This window comes from Dendrobates tinctorius, unplaced genomic scaffold (genome assembly GCF_039654945.1).
Source record: "Dendrobates tinctorius isolate UK_male_01 unplaced genomic scaffold, ASM3965494v1 ptg000231l, whole genome shotgun sequence".
Lineage (NCBI taxonomy): Eukaryota > Metazoa > Chordata > Amphibia > Anura > Dendrobatidae > Dendrobates > Dendrobates tinctorius.
The window spans coordinates 23,199,326-23,225,459 of NW_027361898.1; the positions used below are offsets into that span (position 1 = coordinate 23,199,326).

The 26,134-nt window shown below is 45.7% G+C and overlaps 1 protein-coding gene across 3 annotated transcripts in view; it reads left to right on the forward strand.

The window, feature by feature from the left end:
- Nucleotides 1-26,134, forward strand: part of OGT (O-linked N-acetylglucosamine (GlcNAc) transferase) — a 118,371-nt gene that overhangs the window by 23,312 nt on the left and 68,925 nt on the right. For 2 of the 3 annotated variants that reach the window (XM_073556189.1, XM_073556190.1), the window contains exons 3-5: nucleotides 20,836-21,079; nucleotides 21,435-21,503; nucleotides 23,977-24,093. In XM_073556189.1, coding sequence (XP_073412290.1) covers nucleotides 20,836-21,079; nucleotides 21,435-21,503; nucleotides 23,977-24,093 — 430 coding nt within the window. Of the gene's footprint in view, nucleotides 1-20,835; nucleotides 21,080-21,434; nucleotides 21,504-21,632; nucleotides 23,018-23,976; nucleotides 24,094-26,134 lie in introns of those variants that run through there. The other variant, XM_073556191.1, reaches the window with a different exon arrangement.

Here is a 26,134-nt window from a genome sequence, read left to right on the forward strand (position 1 = left end):
TAAAAATCCTCAATAGGGACTCTTATTGGATCTTTAAACTAAACAATAGGGTCCCATTGGGTATGAACTCTAGACAAGATCTGATATTGAAATATTAATATATGTTTTTTCGGTGTCTTGTTTTTATTGTAGTATTTTCCTGGTTGTTATATGTATGTTTCATTTTATTTTTCTTTATCAGGAAGGGTTAATTTCTTGATGTGTGATTTGAAATTGACCTTCCACCTGATGCACTCTATGGCAGAGTATATAACTCAGATGACTTCGTGTATGTGTATAATAGAAATAACACGGCACTCAATAAGAGGAGAGAGGTGCACAAGTCGGGTATCCAGCCAACTAACAATGTAGTACAAAAACTTGGCACTCAAAAGAAGACATGATTTGACAGTTCCTTTATTGTAAAAAGCATCCAGTTCAATATACTCCTTTGAATGTTTTCGGTCATACAATTGACCTTCATCAGAAACAGAATTTTCTTTCACAGTTGGTTTTAACTAGAATGAGTTTACAAAAAGACAAAACATTACAATTAGTGAACAAATAAGTATATAAGAAATATCTGAGCAACAGGATGCTGATGATAAACGTATGAATATCACGTAAAGTTTAAACAAGAAGTCGATGACTAAATAAATACTGAAATAGCGAATCCTGAGATAAGGTTCAAGTGAGCTTAGTGAGACTCCACAGGTTCCATGGACGGTGGAACTGAGAGGAACCTGCAGATGTGTCAGGTATAATCACACACAGCTCTGTAGTGAGATCAGGGGAGCAGAGAGCAGCAGCCATTACACATCACACTTGTAACACCCCCTTCCATTTAATCTAATCACTGCGGGCAGATTCTTGGGGAGATCGATGTCTGGCCCATAGTCCTGAACAGCTCATTTACAAGAAAAACTTGGATTACTCTGAACTAAGACATCAGATTGCAGTTATAAAGTATCATTTTATTCTGCTTCCTATGACCTACATTCCCATATAGACAGATGGCTTAGGAGGGGTGATCCCACAAGCAGATTCAATTTAAATTTGTTTCTCAAAAGATCTAAAACTCAGATTTCTTCAGTTCTTTATTCCTAGTAATTAGACCCTCCTTTCCATTAGGTTCTATTCTCACTAGGTGTAGAAAATAGTTTCTAAATGTACAGGATAATAAATGCTTAGCTACTTACAAGTAGCAGTGTTTTTCAGGAGCCCATGACAAAACCACGAGAGAGGGGATCCGCCCTTCAGGGACAAGAAACCTACATACATAAAAGGGTGGCACCTTTCTCCCACATCAGTTGGATTACAGAGCATGAGAGGACCTCCTCGGTTAGTAGCAACATATGCAACAATTTGAACTAAATATACTTTGCGCACGTGGCAAACCACACGTGAAAGGGAGAGAACATAAGGGTGCTGTCATGGGCTCCTGAAAAACACCGCTACCGGTAAGTAGCTAAGCATTTATTCAGTCTCCAATGACAGCACCACCAGAGAATTACAGAGATATAAGGAATTTAGGGAGGGACCATTGCCTCAAGCACCCTTCTCCCAAACGTAAGATCGGAGGAGCCACCCAGATCCAGTCAATAATGTTTAAAAAAAGTGGACGGAGAGGACCACGTAGCCGCCTTACATATGTCCTCAATCGACACCTCTGACCTCTCTGCCCAGGATGTCGCCACAGCTCGAGTAGAGTGAGCTTTTAGACCTTCTGCGACTGCAACGCCACCTGCTGTATAGGCCAAAAAAATTGCCTCTCTAATCCATCTAGCTATGGTGTTTTTGGACACGCTATAAGTCCTTTCCTAACCCCCTGAAAGGATACAAATAAGGAATTGTCCTTTTTCCAAGGGTCTGTTCCCGAAGTATAGCTAAGCAGGCACCTTCTCACATCTAACGAATGGAATTTTTCTTCCTTTTGATTGGTGGTATTAGGGCAGAAAGAGGGGAGAACTATTTCCTGTAGTCTGTAAAGTTTTGAAGCCACTTTTGGCAGATACAGAACACAACTCTATCTTCTCCGAACTGAGTGTATGGGGGTTGTCTAGAGAGGGTCTGCAGGGCAGTTTTAATGGACAGAATTCTTATTGGGGCAGAATCAATAGGCTCAAATGAGGCTTCTGTCGACGCTGTTAGTACCAGATATAAATCTCAGGGAACTAAAGGGGGTTTTACACAGTGATATCGCTAGCACGTCACCGATTTTGTGACGCAGCAGCGATATTGCTAGCGATATCGCTATGTGTGATACCTCCGACCGGCTCCCCCGCTGTACATCGCTGATCGCGCGAGAATGTCCGGCTCCATTTCTCGTCATCCACTTCCTACTGGGCTTCCTGCTGTGTGAGATGAGCGACGCGCGGAGGTGGGCGGGAGGACGTCTGGATCGCTGTGTGTGAAAGGTGAGTATCGTGTGCTGCGTCGCTGCTGCATCACTGTGAGGTCTGCCTGTGTGACAGCTCACTCGCGATCATTTAGCGATGCACCAGCGATCCTGACCGGGTCGGATCGCTGGTGCATCGCTAAATGTAAAAGGGCCTTAACTTCTGTTTAATGATGGGTCTGGACCTAGCGGCTGCCTTAATGAATCTGCCTACCCAGTAATTGCCCGCTAGGTTACAATTGTACACGGCTCTTAAAGCCGATACCTGAACTGAGTGTTCGTGGCTAGACCCATCTCTAATCCCTTCTGCAGGAATTCGAGTATCTGGTTAATGCAGACCCTTTCTCCAACCTCCACCCCTGAGATTGATAAGAATTTTTTCCAGATTCTAACATAAATATTTGTTGTGGAAGCTTTCCTGCTTTTTAGTAAGGTATTAACCAGACCCTGGGACAATCCCCACTCCCTCAGTAGTGCCCCTTCAAATTCCAAGCCGCCAACTGTAGATTGGTGGATGGAAAATCGGACCTTGGGAGAGGAGTTCTGGGTGCTCCGGAAGAACCCAGGGCCTGGTGATGGACATCTTCCTTAGCCAAGAAAACCACGGTCTCCTGGGCCAGAATGGGGCTATCAGGATTATACGAACTCTGTCCTCCCGTATCTTCCTTAGAACTATCGGAATTAGAGTCCACTGCATATGGATTTTCTCTGGGATTTAAGGAGCAAAACCGGTGCAGCTTTTTCTGTTCCCTTTGTTAGCAAAAAGGTCTATATCTGGGAACCCCCACATCTGTACGATCTGATTGAAAACGGCTTGACTTAGCACCCATTCTCCTTGCTTGAGTCTGTTGCGGCTTAGAAAATCGGCCATGATATTGTGTTTTCCTTTTATGTGAAGGGATGTGAGTGACAGTAGATGAGCCTTGGCTATCTGAAAGACACTGTGTGCCACTTCCATTAATGCCTTGGACCGAGTCCCTCATTGGTGGTTAATGTAGGCTACAGTTACCTAGTTGTCTGAAAATAGCCCAACGTGCCGGCTCTGTAAGGACATAAGGAAACTACTTGCAGCCGGCTCTACGGCTAACAGTTCCTTCAAGTCAGATGATGATCCCTGCTCAGTCTGTGTCCATACCCCCTGGACCCACATGTCTCCCATGTGCGCCCCTCAGCCCTTGGGGCTAGCATCTGTAGTCACTACTCGAGATATGATTTATCCAGGGAACTCCCCTACATAGGTTTGGTAAATGTAACCACCAATGTAAGGATTGTATGGAAGCAGGGGATTAAGAAAATTTACTTTCTAGCAATCCCTCTAGATGACGAGCATTGTACAAAATATCCCACTGCAGGGTTCTAGTGTGGAATTGGGCCCAAAGAACCGCCGGAATACATGATGTGAGTGAGCCTAACAGTGACATTGCTCCTCTCAGTGATTGATGGATTATTCACTGCCCTGAGCACCTGTCGTCAGATGCTGTCCACCTTTGACTCTGGTAGGCAACATTCCTGAATTCTAGAGTCTAGGACAAGACCCAGGATCTCCTGCACCCCCAGGAGCTGTAACCGTGATTTCTTAAAATTAATAAGCCACCCCAATTCCTGCAAGGACGATATTACTTTTTTCAACTGGGCAGTGCAGTGTAGGTCTGAGTGGCCCACAATTAACAGGTCATCCAGATAGGGAATCACTAGTATGTCCTGCTCATGTAGATGTGCCATAACTTCTGCTATTATCTTAGTGATGATACGAGGAGCAATAGCAACCCCAAAAGGAAGTGCGCTGAACTGGAAGTGATTTATTACCCCTCCCAGCGAAACTGCCACTCGATACTGCTGATGGTCTGTATGTGTCAGAACATGATAGTAGGCGTCTTTAAAATCTAAGACTACCACGAAACAATTGTTAAAGAGCAGCTTTATTGCTGATTTTACAGACTCCATCTTGAAAAAAACGGATCAGCAGGAATCTAGGCTTTTCAAATTGATAGTACGGAAGGAGCTGTCTGGTCTGTCTTAACCAGGAAGAGGGGGGAATAGAACCCCTTACCTATTTGAACCGCAGGAACTTGAACCAATACCCCCTTAGTCTGTAGTTCCTGGACCTCAGATTCCAGCGCCAGTTGTTCTGCAAGTGAAGAACGGATTGGTGTTGGCAGAAACTTATCCTGAGGTGTCCTTTGAAATTCAAATCTAAGTCCTATTTTGACGACACTGAGAATCCATGTACTATTCAAAATCATTGACTAGGTGGGAAGGCCAATAGCCTGCCCCCCAACTGGTCCGGCAGTCATTGTAGTTTTCTGCGGTCACGGGAGAAACTGAACATATATCCTCTACCTTTTTTCTTGTTACTATCGAATCTGATCTTCTCCCTAGCCAACCTTCTACGGTCGGACCACCTCCTACTGAAGTTACGCCTGTGTGATGGTCTTCCTAAGGAAGGGAATCACTTCTTACTGTCACCTGCCTTCTCCAACAGTTCATTCACTACTGGGCCAAACAAATGCACCCCTTCACATGGAATGCTGCACAGTTTTCATCTGGCCTGCATGTCCCCCGGCCAACACTTCAGCCGTAAGGCTTTGAAAAGGCCGCCGACCTTGCTGCTAACTTTACGGAATTTGCTGGCGCATCTGATAGGCAGCCGTTCCCTGGATCATAGAAAGGGAGAATAGGATGTCGTCTAAGAGACCTTGTCTTTAAGCTGCTCCTCTAGGTGGCCTAGCCATACCATTAATGACCGGGTTGTGCAAGTGACTGCTATTGCTGGTCTGAAGGACCCCGCAGACGTTTCCCAAGAACCCTTTAGAAACCTGTCGGCCTTTCTGTCTAGCGGGTCTTTTAAACTCCCCAAGTCTTCAAACGGTAGGGAGGTCCTTTTACACGCCTTAGCGACAGCCGCATCTAGTTTTGGGGCCTTTATCCCATGCGGATGATGCAGACTCTTCGAATGGGTATCTTCTTTTAAATGCTGGAGGTAGAGAAGCCTTCCTCTCGGGCTTTTTCCATTCTCGTGTAATCAGGCAGTTGATTTTATCAATTACGGGAAAGGACCTATGAACTTTCCGGTCTAGTCTTTTAAACATCATGTCCTGCATGGACCTCTCTGACCGGGGCTCTTCAATACCCATAGTATTGTTTACTGCCGATTTACCCGGTCTAGCGGGAAACAGGGACCACTTGATCTGGCTTCTGATGATGAGGGAGATTAATCTGACATTAGCTCACCCGATTCACTCTCTGAAACTGACACCGGGGATCTGGGCTCTTTCCTCATGAACCCTATTTCCTGGGATAGGGACTTCAGTGAACCCTTGACCTTCTGTCTGACCATCTCACTTAAGCTGGAGGTAATGTCTGGGGTCTCCTCAGCCACTAAGTGCTGTAAGCATAGCCAGCACAGCTTCCTCTCATAGCCATCCAGCAGTGGGTACTCCACACTCGGCACACTCCTTGTGCTTGGTTTTAGTGGCACACTTTTCCCCCTGACAAAATAAGGAGGGGGAGGAAAGAAGGAAAAAGTACATCATCAAGTGAACTTTCTCTGAGATCACTTACCCATGACGTGCAGCTGAGTGATACCGTAATCCGTGGGGGAGTCATTCTCAGCCGATGGTTCATCTTTACAGCCTGAGGACTTGTCCAGCCTAGACTTCTGGATTTAAAGCTGCCAGCGCAACTACTGCCACTAGACCGCCTCTAGGTGACCTTTACAGTGAAAGTATTCGGCCCCCTGGAACTTTTCAACCTTTTCCCACATGTCGTGCTTCAAACATAAAGATACCAAATGTAAATTTTTGGTGAAGAATCAACAAGTGGGACACAATTGTGAAGTTGAACAAAATTTATTGGTTATTTTACATTTTTGTGGAAACTCAAAAACTGAAAAGTGGGGTGTGCAATATTATTCGGCCTCTTTAACTTAATACTTTGTTGCCCAACTTTTGCTGCAATTACAGCTGCAAGTCGCTTGGAGTATGTCTCTTATCAGTTTTGTACATCAAGAGACTGAAATTCTTGCCCATTCTTCCTTGGCAAACAGCTCGAGCTCAGTGAGGTTTGATGGAGCTCGTTTTGTGAACGGCAGTTTTCAGCTCTTTCCACAGATTCTTGATTGGATTCAGGTCTGGACTTTGACTTGGACATTCTAACACCTGGATATGTTTATTTGTGAACTATTCCATTGTAGATTTTGCTTTATGTTTGGGATCATTGTTTTGTTGGAAGACAAATCTCCGTCCCAGTCTCAGGTCTTTTGCAGACACCAACAGGTTTTCTTTAAGAATGGTCCTGTATTTGGCTCCATCCATCTTCCCATCAATGTTAACCATCTATCCTGTCCCAGCTGAAGAAAAGCAGGCCCAAACCATGATGCTGCTACCACCATGTTTGACAGTTGGGATGGTGTGTTCAAGGTGATGAGTTGTGTTGCCTTTACGCCAAACATATCGTTTGGCATTGTTGTCAAAAAGTTCAATTTTGGTTTCATCTGACCAGAGCACCTTCTTCCACATGTTTGTGTCTCCCAGGTGGCTTGTTGCAAACTTTAAACACTTTTTATGGATATCTTTGAGAAATGGCTTTCTTCTTGCCACTCTTCCATAAAGGCCAGATTTGTGCAGTGTACAACTCCTTGTTGTTCTATTGACAGTCTGTCCCACCTCAGATGTAGATCTCTGCAGTTCATCCAGAGTGATCATGGGCCTCTTGGCTGCATCTCTGATCAGTCTTCTCCTTGTTTGAGATGAAAGTTTAGAGGGACGGTCGGGTCTTGGTAGATTTGCAGTGGTATGATACTCCTTCCATTTCAATATGATCGCTTGCACAGTGCTCCTTGGGATATTTTAAAGTTTTTGAAATCATTTTGTATCCAAATCCGGCTTTAAACTTCACAACAGTATCACGGACCTGCCTGTTGTGTTCCTTGGTCTTCATGATGCTCTCTGCTTCAAACAGAACCCTGAGACTATTACAGAGCAGGTGCATTTGTACGGAGACTTGATTACACACAGGTGGATTATATTTATCATTAGTCATTTAGGACAACATTGGATCATTCAGAGATCCACAATGAACTTCTGGAGTGAGTTTGCTGCACTGAAAGTAAACGGGCTGAATAATATTGCACGCCCCACTTTTCAGATTTTGAATTTCCACAAAAATTTAAAATAACCAATACATTTTGTTCACCTTCACAATTGTGTCCCACTAGTTTCTTCACCAAAAATTTACGTTTGATATCTTTATGTTGGAAGCATGATATGTGGGAAAAGGTTGAAAAGTTCCAGGGGGGCCAAATACTTTCGCAAGGCACTGTACATGGGGCTTCTCTGTAAGCTGTTGCTGCTGCTCTGGTGATTTCTGCTGCTGCTCCCCGGAGGCTGCTTCCCACTGCTGTCGCCTACACCTGCAGTTCCCCCTGCCATGTGGTGCTTCCAGCACACTGGACAGGCCGAGGCAGGGGCCCCCCGCTGCCTGAGCTGACCTGCCAGGCCTGGGCATATCTTCTACCTTCTTCACAAGGCACATCTGAAGAGGTTCCCCTGTCAGGGACAGGAAACCAACTGATGCCGGAGAGAGGTGCTGCCCTTTTATGTCTATAGGTTTCCTGTCACCAAAGAGCGGATCCCCCCTCTCGTGGTGCTGTCATGGGAGACTGAATAAGTATGTTTGTTTGTTTTTTGTTTTTTTAATAAAACCATTTTGGAAATATTAACCACTTTCCGACCTACCTTTAGACTTATCCATACGTCCAGATCGCCTAGTACTTGTCGACCTGGGATGTATGGATATGTGCAGGTGATTCTGCGTGCACAGATGCTGCTGGGTGTCAGTTGATTCTGACAGCTGACACCCAGCACTTAGTGCCAGTAGGGAGCCCGCACAGCTCCCAGCACTTTAACACCCCCCCCAAAATGCTGCTATCAGATTAGACTGCAGCATTTTGGGAGCAGGCAGAGGGAGGAAAGCCTCCCTGCCCTTGGATCGGAAACCATGCGACATCATTGCGAGTCCTGATCGTTGCCATGATGACTCAATGTTGTCTTGGCGACATCCGTGTCAGCAGAGCTTGCAAAGTTGCTTGATCGTGCTCAAATCATGATGAAGCAAGTTTGCCTGTCAGTGCAGCGCTGACCACTTGCATAGCATAGGGATGCTTCTGCATCCCTATGCTATACAAGCCATCGGCCTGCAAAAAATGAAAATCCCATAGTGGGACAAAGAAACATGGGGGAAAAAAAATTAGAAAAATAAAAATGAAAAATAGTGCCGCATCCATTACTACCTGAACTATAAAGCTGTCCCACTAGTTAACCAGTTTAGTGAGCACCGTAAAATAAAAAATAAGGCAAAAATGGCTCTCCCTCCCTTCCGAGCACTGCTGTGCTCCCAAACAGTAGTTTTCTCCCACATTATGGGCTATCGGCATACTCGGGAGAAAGCAACTGGGGAGCAGCAACCTGTCGGAGTACACGCTAACAGAGATTTGATGCATCCTCTCTCCTGCATCCAATGTTACATCCTTTTATGAAACGAATTGCTAAACAAGATAACAGAGAAACTCAATAAGCATTTTTAAACTTGGTCATTCTTTATTAGTATACTTTTATTAAATGCTAGAACAAAAACAATTCCACACCCTCTCAATTTGTGTAATATTTGGATAACATCACTAATTTGTAATTCTCTTTAAAAAAGGAATGAGACTTTGACCACCTAAAGGATCCTAGCATCAAAAGAAAACCTACAATCCCAATAGAGGCCCACAGAAAGGGAAACCAATTGAAGCAAACACTGAGATAGGACAACTCTTCCTGAATGGGCTAAAAATATATATTTTATTTAAGCATATTTAAAAATATATACACACACACACACACACACACACACACACACACCATTAAGTAAAGCACACGGGGGATACATAGAGACAGGAACAAATCAATGTGTACGTATCACAAATGTCTCAGTTGCCTGATCCTAGGAGGGTATTCAGTACCTATATATACACAAGGTGTCCATATATTTATGAATACATAAAGTGCATGTGCTGTAAAAATAATAGGAAACCACCAAGTTGAATTATACATAAAATATATCCCTGTATATAGCGGGGACCGGGAATAATAAGACAGTGTCACAGATACTGGATTATAAGTCCTAATGAAACAGGTATAGGCAGTACATGAAAAGAATAAAGTGAAGCAATGCATGGTTACCACACAGTGTAGGTATGCAGGTGCCCACTATACACCAGACACGCATTTTGCTTTGAAAGCTTAGTCCAGGGGTGATGGGCAACTGGCTAAGGAGCTATTTAAACAATCATTGGCCAGTGATGCAGAGGCAAATCGGGCTCAATGTCACTCGGAAACCGCAGGATGACATCAAAAGAATTGGAAGCTGGAGTGAAGTGCACGACAAGAACAGTTCTTAACAGGCTCCTAGAGGCAGGGCTCAAGTCATGTAAAGCTAGAAAAAAAGCCTTTCATCAATGAGAAGCAAAGGAGAGCCAGGCTGAAGTTTGCCAAAGACCATAAGGATTGTACCATAGAGAACTGGAGCAAGATAATTTTCTCTGAGTCTAATTTTCAGCTTTGCCCAACACCTGGTAGTCTAATGGTTAGACGGAGACCTGGAGAGGAGGCGTACAAGCTACAGTGTCTTGCACCCACTGTGAAATTTGGTGGAGGATCGGTGATGATCTGGGGATGCTTCAGCAAGGCTGGAATTGGGCATGTTAATCTTTGCAAAGGTCGTAGGAATCAAGCCACATACAACGTTATCCTGGAAAAACAGTCGATTCCTTCTGCTCAGGCAATGTTCCCCAACTCTGAGGACTGTTTTTTTTTCCAGCAGGACAATGAAGGATCACCACATCAAATCCCTGCCATGGCCAGCCCAATCTCCAGACCTGAACCCCATAGAAAACCTCTGGAATGTAATCAAGAAGAAGATAGTCACAAGCCATCAAACAAAGAAGAACTTACATTTTTGTACCAGGAGTGGCATAAGGTCACACAAGCAGTGTAAAAGACTGGTGGAAAGCATGCCAAGATGCAGGAAAGCTGTGATTAAAAATCATGGTTATTCCACAAAATATTGATTTCTGAACTCTACCTGAGTTAAAACAGTATTGTTTCTAAATGATTATGAACTTATTATTTGAGGTCTGCAAGCACTGCATTTTTTGTCCAGACACATGCACATTTGTGGCCTGCTGGAGGTCATTTTGCAGGGCTCTGGCAGTGCTTCTCCTTGCACAAAGGCTGAGGAAGCGGTCCTGCTGCTAGGTTGTTACCCTCCTACGGCCCCCTCCACGTCTCCTGGTGTACTGGCCTGTCTCTTGGTAGCGTCTCTGGACACTGCGGTGACTGACACAGCAAACCTTCTTGCTACAGCTCGCATTGATGTGTCATCCTGGATGAGCTGCACTAGCTGAGCCACTTTTGTGGGTTGTAGAGTCCGTCTTATGCTACCACGAGTGTGAAAGCAGAACCAACATCAGCCAGAAAGCATTGGTACTGAGATGTGGTCTCCACCTGCAGAACTGCTCCTTTATTGAGGGTGTCTAGATAATTGCCAATAATTTCCATCTGTTGTCTATTCCATTTGCACAACAGTATGTGAAGTTGATTGTCAATCAGTGTTGCTTCATAAGTGGACAGTTTGACTCCACAGAAGCTTTGATTTATTTGGAGTTATATTCTGTTTAAGGTGTTCCAAAAAGCAGTGTATAATTATATTGGAGATACATATACAGTATATTGTGTATATACAGATACAGTATATACATATATTGTATATTGTGTAATATACTGTACATATACAGTATATTGTGTGTGTGTGTATGTATGTGTATAATATATATATATATATATATATATATGTATATATATATATATCCACACACACAGCTCTGGCAAAAATTAAGAGACCACTGCAAAATTATAAGTTTGTTTGATTTTTCTCTTTATAGGCATATTTTTGAGTAAGATGTAAATTGCTCTTTTATTCTATAAACTACTGACATGTCGTCGAATTTCCAAGCACTGAATTTTTTATTTATTTTCAGAAAATGAGAGCTCGTCAAAATAACCAATGCAGTGCTTGCAGACCTCAAATAATGCTAAGAAAGCAAGTTCATAATCATTTAGAAACAAAATACTAATGTTTTAACTCAGAGTTCAGAAATCAATATTTTGTGGAATAACCATGGTTTTTAATCAGAGCTTTCATGCATGTTGGCATGCTTTCCACAAGTATTTCACACTGTTTTTGGGTGACCTTATGCCACTCTTGGTACAAAAATTAAAAAATTTGATCTGTGGCAAACTTTAGCCTGGCTCTCCTTTGCTTCTCATTGATGAAAGGCTTTTTTCTATCTTTACATGAATTGGGACCTGCCTTGGAGCCTGTTACGAACTGTTCTTGCCGTGCACTTCACCCAGTTGCCATTCCTTTTGTAGGTGACTTGATGTCATCCTGCGGTTGCTGAGTGACATTCGAATAAGATGACGGTCATCCCGGTCAGTGGAGAGTCGTTTTTGCCCTCTGCCGGTCATTAGCTTTGTTGTTCCCAATGTCTGCTGCTTGACCTTCTTGTAATGGACTGCCGTCTTAGATATTTTAAGGATGGAGGCAACATGACGCTGTATCCCTCTCATAGTAAAGCCAGAATTGAGCCCTCCTTTCCCTCACTCATGACGTTTCTTTTCACCTCCTTTGGTATGGTTAAAAGTTATTTTTCCAGGACGTCCCCCTGACAGCACCATGGAGGACGTCCTCCTCCTCCTTACAGGGACAGGAAAAGCACACGAGAGGTTAAAAGGTTCCGTCCCACCCCCTCTCCCTCAGTGTTTTTCCTGTCCCTGCATGGAGGGACACGCGAGAGGAAGCGCAGCAGTACTCACCGGGCTCAGGGGGATCGTGCGGCTGGTCCAATCCTTCCCCCTGTGAAGACGCCCAGGGCCGAAACTCTCCGGTGGGGAGTCCCTCTGCCCCAAAGGCCAGGAGCAGGATGTCGCTCCTGGAGTGAGCCGCTCCTCCCGGTGGGGGGCTCTCGACTCCAAGCATGGCCGCCTGGGTGGTAAAGGCCGGTCCCCCGCAGGCAGCTGGTCGGGAGGGCGCCGGCATCAGGAGGCGGGGCGCATAGGAGGAAGTGGCCGGAGAGATTCCTGGCCTATCGCAGAGAATGCGCGTCACTTCCGGTGACGTCACGTGCCGGTTTTGAATGTCGCCGCGCGCTCCAGGAGCCTTGCGTCTCTGGAAGCGCAAGGAGGATGGACACAGAGCAGACGAACGGAGGGGTAAGTGCGCTTGGCGCAAAACTCCCTCCCCATGCCATCCACTGCGTCCCAGGGCAATAGCCTGATTACCCTATTCTCTGTCAATAGGATAAGGGAACCCCAGCAGCCCCCTCGACAGTGGCCAAGGACCCAGCCAAGGCCGCATCCAAATCTGTCAGATGCCCTTTATGCAGGGTAAAGCTGCCAGACGACTACTGCGGGCCCTGCACGTCAAGGGTAATAGGAGAAGAGCAGCCGTCCCTCCTAGCCGAGATGAGATCCCTGATTCGGGAGGAGGTCCAGGCCTCCAGAGGCAGCCTTACACAGCGGCGATTCCCCCAGCCCCGGGCCAAGCCGAAAGCGTCCTAGGTGGGAGGCGGAGGTGTCTGAGCCAAGCTCGGAGGAGAGGTCCGACTTCCGGGACTCTGATCCAGAGGAGGAAGTATAGATCCCGGCGGACAGGCAGGACCAGGGCAGGAAATACCTGTTCAGACTTGAGGACACGGACGATTTGGTCCAGGCGGTGAGGAACACCATGCAAATGGAGGAAGTTCCTAAACCGCAATCCATACAGAACCTAATGTTTGGATGTCTTGTGTCTCGAACCCAGATAGTGTTCCCCGTAAGCGAATACATCAAGACAATGATTCGCGAGGAGTGGAAGGAGGCGTAAAGACGTCTGGTGCTATCCCGGGACTTTAAAGGTCGACTGCCGTTTGATCCTGAGGAAACATGGTCATGGGAGGAGGTTCTGAAGATCGATGTTCCGGTAGCCAAGGTCACCAAGAAAACCGCCATCCCGTTCGAGGATTCATCAAGTCTCTGGGACCCGATGGACAGGAAGGCGGACGTTCTATTAAAAAGAACTTGGGAGACCTCGGGGGCCCTTATTAGGGCTAACATAGCAGCCACCTCGGTGGCCAGATTTATGTTTCTGTGGTTGGGGCAGTTGGAGGATCACCTTATCAACAAGGCCCCTAGGTCAGAGATCCTAGCTTCCCTTCCCCTCATGAAGTCGGCCACAGCGTTCCTATCAGATACGTCGGTCGAATCAGTAAGATTTGCAGCCAGAAATAGCTCCCTCTCTAATGCCGCCCGAAGAGCGGTCTGGCTTAAATCTTGGTCAGGAGATAATGCTTCTAAAGCAAAGCTCTGCTCCCTTCTCAGGTCTAAGAGTATTCGGACCAGCCCTAGATAATATCTTGGAGCTGGTGTCCGACAAAAATTAAAGGTTTCCCAGAAGAAAAGCCTAAGCGGCCCCAGCCCTTTCGGAGAATGCCCTTCTATAGGAGGCAAACCGACTCTAGGACCCAGGTTAGGTCTAATAGAGGCTCGTACAGAAGCCCCCACGGCCAAGGTGGGAGAAGCAAGGGCTCCCTTTTTCCATCAACCTCCAGATCTAGGAGGCAATGACGCCATAGGTATCGGGGGAAGACTTCGCGACAAATTGGTCCCGAGTTACCCAAAATCAGTGGGTCCTCAGAACCATTACGGAGGGCTACAGTATAGAGCTCTTCCCCCCCCCCCCCCCCCCGACAGATATATTACCCCTACTGTAGTCCAGGTGGACTCTCCAATGTGGGCAGACATACAGGACATGATCAGGTCAGAGGTTATGGTGCCAGTTCCCCTGACAGAAAGGGGAAAGGGACACTACTCCTCCCTGTTCTCCATTGCAAAGCCATCCGGCGAGGCCCGTACTATTATAAATTTAAAGGCTCTAAATAACTGGGTCAGGTGCAAGAGATTCCGGATGGAATCTATTCAGTCCGCAATACAGTTAATAGACAGGGACGCGGTCATGTGCACTCTCGACCTGAAGAGTGCGTACTATCAGGTCACTATCCACCCCTCATCCCAGAATTTACTAAGATTCGCAGTCAAATTTCCAACCCTGACCTGCCACTTCCAGTTCCAATGCCTTCCATTCGGCCTGGCCTCGGCCCCCCCCCAAATCTTCACAAAGTTGGTAGCGGAAGTAGTGGCCTTCCTGTGGAGCCAGGGTATCGTCATCATCCCGTACTTGGACGACTTCCTCCTGGTGGCTGTATCCGAAGAAGCGCTCATCCGAAACAGGGACAGAGCAACAACTCTAATGGAGTTCCTCGGCTGGAAGATCAACTGGCAAAAATTAGACCTTATACCAGAGTGCAGGAAGGTCTTCCTTGGAGTGCTCTTGGACTCAAAAGACACGATATCCCTGCTACCCAAGTGCAGGCAGAAGACCGTTCAGAACAGAGCCAGGAACCTTTTAAAGCATCGCTCCTCCATAAGAGAAGCAATGGAGGTTCTGGGCCTAATGACGTCCTGCATCCCGTGTGTCAGGTGGGCCTAATGACGGCCTGCATCCCGTGTGTCAGGTGGGCCCAGTCCCACTTGAGACCGTTACAGAAGCAGATCCTCGCAGTATGGAACAGGAGTCAGACTTCGCTCGACGGACCCATAACGCTGTCAGAGCCTGAGTGGGAGTCATTACGGTGGTGGACACGGGCCAGAAATCTCCAGTTGGGCGTATTATGGACAACCTCTCCATACGTGGTTCTCACCACAGACGCCAGTACGTGGGGATGGGGAGCCCACGTAGAAGGGAAGGTTTTCCAAGGGAGATGGCCAGCAGAAATCGGAAACAGATCCTCCAACTACAGGGAGCTCTACGCGGTCTGGGCAGCTCTGCAGCGGATCTGTCCAATCCTAAGAAACCGACACGTCCGGGTGCTGTACGACAACATAACAGCAGTGTCCTTCCTGAAACATCAGGGAGGACCCAGGCACAAACCGCTCCAGGCCTTAGCAGGAAGAATTTTCTCTTGGGCACAGAGAACAGTGCTCTCGGTAACAGCAGTCCACCTAGAGAGTTCCCAGAACGTGGTGGCAGACTACCTAAGCAGATAACAGGTCTACCCGACAGAATGGGAGCTGAACGAAGAAATCTTTCGTCAACTGTGTCAACGTTGGGGAACCTCCCAGTATAGACCTGTTCAAACTCAAAGGTCTCCAGATTTTATTCCCTGAACCCGGCAGACCACCCGTAAGGCGTGGACGCCCTGAGCCAGACCTGGGAAGAACCCCTCTCGTCCACATTCCCAGCACCTCATACCGGCAGTGTTAAGGAAGATCCGCGAGGACCGCGCAAAACTAATAGTGGTGGTTCCATACTGGCCAAAGAGAAGCTGGTTTTCCCTACTGGGAGCTATGGCAGTGGGAAACCCGGTCGAGCTACCTCCGTGGGAAGACCTCATCCACCAAGGCCCGATCTGCCACCAGAATCCTGAAAGACTTCGCCTCTCGGCTTGGATCCTGAAAGGAACATCTTAAAGGCAAAGGGCTTATCAGATCAGGTCATATCTACCGTACAGGCCAGCAGGAAGCCGATTACAGCCGCAATATACCGAAAGATCTGGAAGAGGTTTTGTCTGGACGGTGGCAGGTCTGACCTCGTGGGGGGTACCCCTGACCTCCCTAGTATTTTAAATTACCTACAGTCAGGGTTTAATAAAGGTCTTAAGCCCAGCACTTTAAACGTTCAGATTTCAGCCTTAAGCTCCTACTTTGATTACCCGTTAGCATCTCATCCATGGGTAGTAAGATTTGTAAAGGCTACGCAGCGGCTTCGCCCCATGATTAGGCAGCTCACCCCGCCTTGGGACCTTGGCCTGGTACTCAGATTCCTTTGTAGGGATCCCTACATTTCCAGTAAGGAGATGCCTATCTCAACTCTCACCCCTGAACGGCCTTCCTCGTAGCCATTACCACGGCAAGAGAATTGGAGAAATCCAGGCCCTATCCATTAGAGACCCATGTCTCCAGATCAGAGAGGACTGTATAATCTTGAGATTAGACCCGGCATTTACCCCAAAAGTAGCTCCCGTCAAAATATAAACCCGGAGATAGTGTTACCATCATTCTGTGACAATCCCCGTAATGAGAAGGAGCAGCGTCTTCACTCACTGGATGTGAGACGCGCGGTTATTAACTATTTAGAAGTCACAAGTAGCTGGCGTATTGACCCAAATCTATTCGTCCTCTTTTGGGGTAAAAATAGAGGGAAAAAAGCCTCTAAGGCAACTATCGCCAGATGGATTACCTCAGTAATCTCAGACGCCTACCAGGCGGAAGGCGCGAACCCGCCGGATAGATTAACGGCCCACTCTACCAGGGCAGTTTCAGCCTCATGGGCCGAACGGGCGGGCGCGTCGGTTGATCAGATCTGTACAGCAGCAACCTGGGCCAGACTTAATACTTTCTGCAAGCACTACAAGCTTGATGTGATGGCTAGTCAGCAAACCGCATTTGGGAGAAAGGTTCTCCAGGCGGTAGTCCCACCCCAGGGAAGGTGCTTTGGTACTCTCCATGGTGCTTTCAGGGGGACGTCCTGGAAAATGGGTATTAGACCTACCGGTAATGTTTCCAGGAGTCCATCCTGACAGCACGGGTAGTTCCCTCCCTGTTATGAAATGCTACATTGTTATGTCATATGCTGTAATATGATGGTATCGTTAAAGTTTTACGTGCATTATCCACACTGTGGTACTTGTCAAATCACTGAGGGAGAGGGGGTGGGACAGAACCTTTTAACCTCTTGTGGGCTTTTCCTGTCCCTGTGAGGAGGAGGACGTCCTCCATGGTGCTGTCAGGATGAACTCCTGGAAACATTACCGGTAGGTCTAATACCCATTTTTCATTCCTATTACTTTTGGGATATTAGTAGCACTTGTTTTGCCATCCAGCTTGTCCTATTGCAAGAAGATTGTGAACACCACAGCAAGGTTTTTTATACTTTCCTTCGTTAAATAAGATTTGGATCAGGTGATCACCTAATCAGAAGCACATTAAGTAGAATGAGGTGTACTCTGGTTGGAATTCAGCTGACCCTGGAATGGAATAGCTGTCAGACATGTAGAGAAGCTGATTTTTATAAAACTGTGCAGTGGTCTCTTAATTTTTGCCAGAGCTGTATGTATGATATATATTCCCTGTGGAAATCAGCTATTGCAATTTACAAAAAACACACCTTTTAACCCCTTCACGATCCATGACGCCTACGTAGGCGTCATGAAAAGTCGTGCCCAAACGACCCATGACGGTGATGTCACCCGACCCGCAGATACAGGACAACATGCAGCTAAGCCCGGGGGGGTGGCTTTGCACCCACGTGGTTGGTTAGGATCGCTCTGATTGGCTGGTTCACTTTTAACAGCCAATCAGAGCGATAGTAATATTTCATCAGGGTTGGAGAGAGTGTTAGGGTTGGAGAGAGTGTTAGGGTTGGAGAGAGTGTTAGGGTTGGAGAGAGTGTTAGGGTTGGAGAGAGTGTTAGGGTTGGAGAGAGTGTTAGGGTTGGAGAGAGGGTTAGGGTTGGAGAGAGGGTTAGGGTTGGAGAGAGGGTTAGGGTTGGAGAGAGGGTTAGGGTTGGAGAGAGGGTTAGGGTTGGAGAGAGGGTTAGGGTTGGAGAGAGGGTTAGGGTTGGAGAGAGGGTTAGGGTTGGAATTGGGGTTAGGGTTGGAGTTAGAATTGAGGGGTTTCCACTGTTTAGGCACATCAAGGGGTCTCCAAGCGCGACATGGTGCAACCATTGATTCCAGCCAATTTTTGCGTTCAAAAAGTCAAACGGTGCTCCCTCCCTTCCAAGCCCCGACGTGTGCCCAAACAGTTGTTTACCCCAACATATGGGGTATCAGCGTACTCAGGAAAAATAGCACAACAACTTTTGGGGACTAATTTCTCCTGTTACCCTTGGGAAAATAAAAAAATTGGGGGCTAAAAAATTATTTTTGTGGAAAAAAAATGATTTTTTCATTTTCACGTCTCTGCATTATTAACTTCTGTGAAGCACTTGGGGGTTCAAAGTGCTCACAACACATCTACATAAGTTCCTTGGAAGGTCTAGTTTCCAAAATGGGGTCACTTGTGGGGGGTTTCCACTGTTTAGGCATATCAGGGGCTCTGCAAACGTAATGACAACCGCAGACTATTCCATCAAAGTCTGCATTTCAAAACGTCACTACTTCCATTCCGAGCCCTGACGTGTGCCCAAACAATGGTTCCCCCCCACATATGGGGTATCAGCGTACTCGGGACTAACTGGACAACAACCTTTGGGGTCCAATTTCTCCTGTCACCCTTGTGAAAATAAAAAAATTGTGAGCTAAAAAATCATTTTTTGAGGGGAAAAATGTTTTTTTATTTTCATGGCTGTGCGTTCTAATCTTCTGTGAAGCACTTGGAGGTTCAAGGTGCTCACCACACATCTAGGCAAAGTTCCTTATGGGGTCTAGATTCCAAAATGAGGTCACTTGTGGGGGGGTTTCCACAGTTCAGATACATCAGGGGCTTTGCAAATGTAGCATGATGCCCACAGACCATTCCATCAAAGTCAGCATTTCAAAATGTCACTATTCACTTCCGAGCCCTGACGTGTGCCCAAACAGTGGTCATCCCCCACATATGGGGTATCAGCGTACTCGGGACAAACTGGACAACAACTTTTGGGGTCCGATTTATCCTGTTACCCATGTGAAAAAAAAATTTGCTGGCTAAAAATCATTTTTATTTTTTTTTTTGAGGGGAAAAAAATGATTTTTTATTTTCACTGCTCTACGTTATAAACTTTTGTGAAGCACTTGGGGGTTCAAAGTGCTCACTACACATCTATAGAAGTTCCTTAAGGGGTCTAGTTTCCAAAATGGTGTCACTTGTGGGGGAGCTCCAATGTTTAGGTACACAGAGGCTCTCCAAACAAGACATGGTGTCCAATAACAATTGGAGCTAATTTTCCATTCAAAAAGTCAAATGGTGCTCCTTCCCTTCCGGACCCTGCCGTACGCCCAAACAGTGGTTTATGACCACATATGAGGTATCGATGTACTCAGGAGAAATTGCCCAACAAATTTTAGGATCCATTTTTCCTGTTGCCCATATGAAAATGAAAAAACTGAGGCTAAAAGATAGACTTTTCACAAAAATTTTCTTTTTTTTTACGGATCAATTTGTGAAGCACCTGGGGGTTCAAAGTGCTCACTATGCATCTAGATAAGTTCCTTGGGGGGTCTAGTTTCCAAAATGGGGTCACTTGTGGGGAGGTTCCAGTGTTTAGGCACACAGCAACTCTCCAAACGTGACATGGCAAGCGCTAAATATTCCAGCATATTTTCCATTCAAAAAGTCAAATGTGCTCCTTCCCTTCTGAGCCCTGCCGTGCGCCGAAACAGTGGTTTATGACCACATATGAGGTATCGGTGTACTCAGGAGAAATTTCCCAACAAATTTTAGGATCCATTTTTTATCCTGTTGCCCATGTGAAAATGAAAAAAATGATGCTAAAAGAAAATTTGTGTTGGAAAAATTAAAATGTCCATTTTTCCTTCCACGTTGCTTTAGTTCCTGTGAAATACCTGAAGGGTTAATAATCTTCTTGAATAGTTTTGAGTAGCTTGAGGCGTGCAGTTTTTAGAATGGTGTCACTATTGGGTATTCAAATGTGAGGTGGTCCCTAAAAAAAAAAAAAAAAAAAAAAAAAAAAAAAAAATGGTTTTGTAAATTTTGTTGTAAAAATGAGAAATCGCTGGTCAACTTTTAACCCTTATTACTTCCTAACAAAAAAAAATTTGTTTCCAAAATTGTGCTGATGTAAAGTAGACTTGTGGGAAATGTTATTTAGTAACTATATTGTGTCACATAACTCTCTAGTTTAACAGAATAAAAATTCAAAATTTGAAAATTGCGAAATCAAAATTTTCGACAAATTTCTGATTTTTTCACAAATAAATGCAAAAATTATCGACCTAAATTTACCACTAACATGAAGCCCAATGTGTCACGAAAAAAACAAATCAGAATCGCTAGGATGCGTTGAAGCATTCCAGAGTTATTACCTCATAAAAGGACACTGGTCAGAATTGCAAAAAATGGCCAAGTCATTAAGGTCAAAATAGGCTGGGTCATGAAGGGGGTTAAAAGGTGATCTGTTCCATGAGACCATTATAGTTGATCAGAGGCTGCATAGGTCTCATGGGACAAGAAGCCTTCATAGAGCAGGATGGATACAGGGACTGACAGTTCAACTCTCATGGAAGCCTCCAAAATGCCAAGGATGTAAGGAGTGTTTTTGTTTTTCTTTGTTGTATAATTGTATTGTAAGTTTATTTTTTTATTTATATATATATATAGGTCCGCACATTTTAGCACTTTGGCAATTAAGCAGAATCCCTTACTTGCTGAAGCCTATTCCAACCTGGGAAATGTTTATAAAGAACGAGGACAGCTGCAGGAGGCCATTGAACATTACCGGCATGCACTACGGCTGAAACCGGACTTCATTGATGGATATATCAATCTCGCTGCTGCTCTTGTGGCAGCTGGAGACATGGAGGGTGCAGTGCAGGCCTATGTGTCGGCTCTTCAGTACAATCCTGTAAGTTATATACTATAAAGTAATAAGTTACACTAGAATGCATTTTACATTATGAAGTTGTGTAATCATCATGGATTTGGCTTCCAAGACCCCAAGCAAACAGCTTATTTTGCTAGGAAATGTTATAGCCAGATTATTCGAAGTAAGGCTAACTCTAAATCTTAGGAAGGGGCTTTGTATTTCCTACACGTGCTGTGGTACATGTAGAAAAGAGCTGTTGGATGAGGCAAACCTCAGAACACGATCTTCATTTCGACTACCTGATGAGTTTCACATTTTAGCTTATTTTTGCTCATTATCATTTTGTCCTTTCTTGTTCACTCATTTTAAGGTTTTTTTTTTTTTTTCTTGCTAGGATTTGTACTGTGTTCGCAGTGACCTGGGTAATCTGCTTAAAGCCCTAGGTCGCTTAGAAGAAGCAAAGGTACGTTTCTGGTTTACTAGTACTAAACTTTTCTATTGCAGCATCAGTGCTCTGAATCATCAGTTCGGCCACAGTTTAGCTTTATACAGTGTTTACTGCGGTGTGTTATTGCAATGAGGCTATAAATTAAGAAGCGTGACCCAAGGAGTACTGTAATATGCAGCACCTCCATATAATGAGGAGCTGGCCATCTGTTTGGAAACCTCCATATTGGTTTACCAATCTGCAAAGGTTCGTCCTAATTTTTACTATGACTTAAATTGTCAGCTATTACAATTGGTCTTAGTCCACTAGGTCATCTCAACTGATGAACTTAGAGGCACTGCAAACCCCAACCAAAGAGCCCACTTCTTTTTATTTAACTCCTCTGTTCCCGCAGTACATGTTTCTTCTTTATGGAAGAAAGGCTGTTAGAAAAATGAAATAAATCTGACTGTTAACACTTAGACCATCTTATTTATGATGGTTATTTAAGAAGGATTGAGGCTGGTTTTATATGAAGAAAATGGACTGATGGAAAGAAAAAAATGGTATATGAAGGTGGCTTCTAGCAGTTAACGTTCAAAGAAAACATCATAACTGAAATGTTATTGATTACTTCTTACAGCTTTGCACTTGGTTGTGAACTGTAATTGTGGATTGCTGGAGTCTTGTTACAAGCCACCTTGTGCGTCTTGCGCCGCTAGGGAAAAGGAGTTGGGAGAAACGTGAGGCCAAGTGTGCAAATCCTCTGTTACTCCAAACCCCACGCGCATGCAATCGCGTGGAGTGGTAATGCAGTGTAGCTGTCCACTTGTCACGAGACCTTACCATAGCGAGTGCATTAGATCGATGATGGGATCTATGATCCGGGGTAACCTGTAGTCTATGATTTAGAGTTAGTGTTATGTCAACTTGAATTTTTGTGACATTTTGTGGTTCTCAGTCCATCAAATGGACAGCTAACACATTGCACTTCACAGCTGCTTTAGCGTCACTGGCATAGGAGCAAACTGCGCCTGCATAGGATGCTGATTTCTTTATTTCAGAGTTCTGGAGGCACCTAGTGAGAGACTTTTCTTTGGCAAAGAATTAAGGAACTATATAAAACAAATATGACTTTCTTTGTAATCAGTGCATTTCCAGTATCAAGCCAGCTGTTTCCTTGTAGTAAAACCAAATTTCCTCATCTACCTTTTGAGAGCCTTTCTTCCAGCCATGCTCTTTGCCACCTCCCCTGAACTTCCTGCATGATAAACATGAAAGCCAGCTTTGTCCTTGTCTAAATCATAGAGCATATCCAAAAGCATTTCACTTGCTTTGTTGAGATCTTTTACTAATGATACTGTTTTATTTTCTCTCTTGTTTTTGGTTTTTACCACTGATATTGTATTTAGAAGGTTTCAGGTGGGTGAAAACTGCTATTCCATGCGTAAGGTGCCTCGCTGAAGGGAGCTCGAGGCCTGGATCTAGGCAGACATGCACCTCCTCCTCTTCCAGCAAGGAACGCACCGAAAAGTCACATGAGAAATATGGTAACGGGTTTGTAACTGCCACAACAAAACCATTTGCTCCATGCCTGAATCCTTCTGTCTTGTGGCTTCAAAAACAGCTTAAAATGTTTTATTTACAAGCAATAAAGTACAAAATTATATTCCAAATGCCACAATTCTTTAAAGGAAAATATACTATATAAAGAAAATTGGAGCTAGTTTAGTTGTAAGCTTCTAACACTTCCAGAAGTTCATTATTTTTTTTCCTTTTTTATTTCTTCTTTGTTTGGACTGAATCGTTCTGCTCCTCATCATGCGCTGTGAGCCTGCAGTAACGCAGAGGCTGCGCTGCGGATTGCGCCTTGCGTGAGGAGGAATCCAAGTGCTCAGTCAATTTGATGGTTAACCCGTAGTCTGATTAAAGAGGGCGTATGCTTCCATTATGGGAGGGAAGAATTGGGATTTCATTTGGCTTCCTTTTTATATTCTTTCTATACCATGGGGTCGATAAGTCAGGTTGGCTGTGTACTTTTGCGAGCGCGTCGTCGATTTGCGGCATTAGCGCTGTTTAGCATGGGAGCGCGTGCGACTTTTGCGCTTGCATTACAGGGACCTAGACCTGCTTGCAATTTTGTCCTTTCTGGTTTCTATGCCATCTTCTGCATTCCAGTGTACCTCACTCATGATTATTGATTAAATAAGCCTTAATATGTCCTCTAATACAATAAGATTATGTAAGTAAACCATGCAAGGAAATGACTACTATTAGTGTAACTGATTTGAATTTATAATGGCCTAACTCAGAAATGATTGCTTGCGTTCAGGTGTGGGTTTGCGCTGGCGTAGGATTCATCGACTTGCGCACTCGTTGAAGCGCTGGCGAGCCTATACTGCAGGTTCACTTTTTGCGGTTTGGAGAATGTATTCTAACATTTTTTTTCTTTTTTTTTTTTCAAAAATCCCATCCTTCTCTTCCATTCCTCTCTGCTTTAACCCTCAAGGCGTGTTACCTAAAAGCAATTGAGACACAGCCAAACTTTGCAGTTGCATGGAGTAATCTTGGGTGTGTATTTAATGCACAAGGAGAGATCTGGCTTGCCATCCATCATTTTGAGAAGGTATGTGCTGTCTTTAAAATCTGACGGAATTGTCCAACTGAAGTTGATACTTATGTTGTATCTTCTCTTAAAAATAGTTAAAATATTGGCATAAATATAATTAGCAAAAAGTCTTGTTGGTAAATTAGTGCACGGTACAAGGGGTTGCAATTAGAGATAGAAATATAATTATATTTCCATTCATCTATACAGTATTCGATGGTAAAAATTGTACTTTCTCCTTCGCCTCATTGGGGGACACAGGACAGTGGGTGTATGCTACTGCCGCCAGGAGGCTGACACTAAGTGAATAAAAAAGGATAACTCCTCCGCAGTATACACCCTCGCCTCGATTGCAGGCGAAACAAGTTCTTGCTTAGTGTCCTAAGAGGCACACACGTCTGGTCTTTTTCCAGGCTTTTTTTTTTTTTTTTTTTTTTTTTCCCCCCCATGAAGATGACAGGGGTGACGGACCCTATTGAAAGGGTCCGATCTCCCCAAACCAACAACGGGCGAGCATGTGCGAGTGTCGCCTCCCCGTATCCTCTCCCGCAACGTGGGACATGATGCCGGACTTAGCCCTGACCACCATAAGGTATTGAAACCCTAGGCTGTACAGAGGCACAAGCATTGTCCGTGCGGCCCCCCACTGCACCACCAATGCTAGACTGCGGTGCTGAAAGGCGGCGGACGGTCCCTCTCATCCCTTGGAGGGAAAGATGGAGCTAGGGTGCCTGCACCGTACTTAATATGGATGCAGCCTCCCCTTGATATGGGCCCGCCCCCGGAGCCTCGGACAGGTGCCGAAAAATTTTAGTCCCCGGCTTCAACCAGCGCTAGGCCACGAGCAGAAGCTCTGCCCATAGAACGTCACCGGTGGCGCCTTCTCTTCCTGCAGGACTGCCCATACGCCGAGGCGCACTTTTTGGAAAAGGGTGCAGCAGTTCGGAAGGCTGGACGCCTAAAGGGGACCCACGACTGGGGACACAGAACCTGGAGTAAGTGCAACCCCTGAAGGAGGAAGGCCACCCTCTCTTTTTTTGCCAGAGGCTAAGCAGTAGAACCCCACAGGCATATCACCTAGCAGGGCCACCATGTCCAGAGCTGCTAAGACGCACACGTTTCTGTATGCTGCGTGCACCTCCTGTTGGGTCCGCCTTCCCACATGCACAAAGTAGGCAAATCTGTGAAGTCTGCGAGTCCGAACGTGCCCAGGAGCCATCCCCTGTGACCGCCCGGAATGGGCTCTGTCTTTGTCGCAGTCCATGGCTTCGCTTACGAGAACAATCGAGTCCCTTCAAGCCCCAGATAGGGGCAGGGATAGCGGCTCGCCTGTTTTAGAGGGGTCCTCCACCTCACAGGAGCCTCCGTCCTGCAGGGGCTGCACTTTCACTAAGCAGACGCGGGGGAAACGAACCCATACAGTGTCTCCCGGTCCGTCCGATGCCTCGGCATCCGCGAGCTGCCTCTCATTCCCCCTCGCCAGTAGTCGATAACGAGCAGAACTCTGATTACGACTCGGACGAGCCCCTTGTCTTAGTTACTCCGGGTTACCAGGAAACAATGGACAGCCTTATCGAGGCGACAACCAGATCCTGGGGTTAACAATGAATCCACTCTGGCCTCAGGGCACATGGGGTCACTTAAGCGGGTCTAGCGGCTTTATAGAGTATTTGTCGCTCACCCACGACACAGGGAACGGATGGATAGGCATTTTTTAGGCCAGAGAGTGCTCGAGGCAAGATACCCATTTGCCCTTGATCTCCGTAAAAGGTGGGCGGAATCCCCGATAGTAGATCCACCCGTGTCGCGCTTGGCCTCTAAAGCCCTGTTGTTCATACCTAATGGTTTCTCTAGCAAGGATCCCACTGACTGTCTCATAGAGAGCCTGGCTCGCTCAGTATTTGAGGCGTCTGGTTCAGTCTCTCCCTCGTTCGCAGCAACTGGGATGGCTAGGGCCATGGGCTCTTGGTCTGAATCATTAAACAGAGCTTTGCAGGGTATGGACCTGCCTGCGGAGGTGGCAGATATTGCTAATCAGATTGCATTGACCGCAGACTAT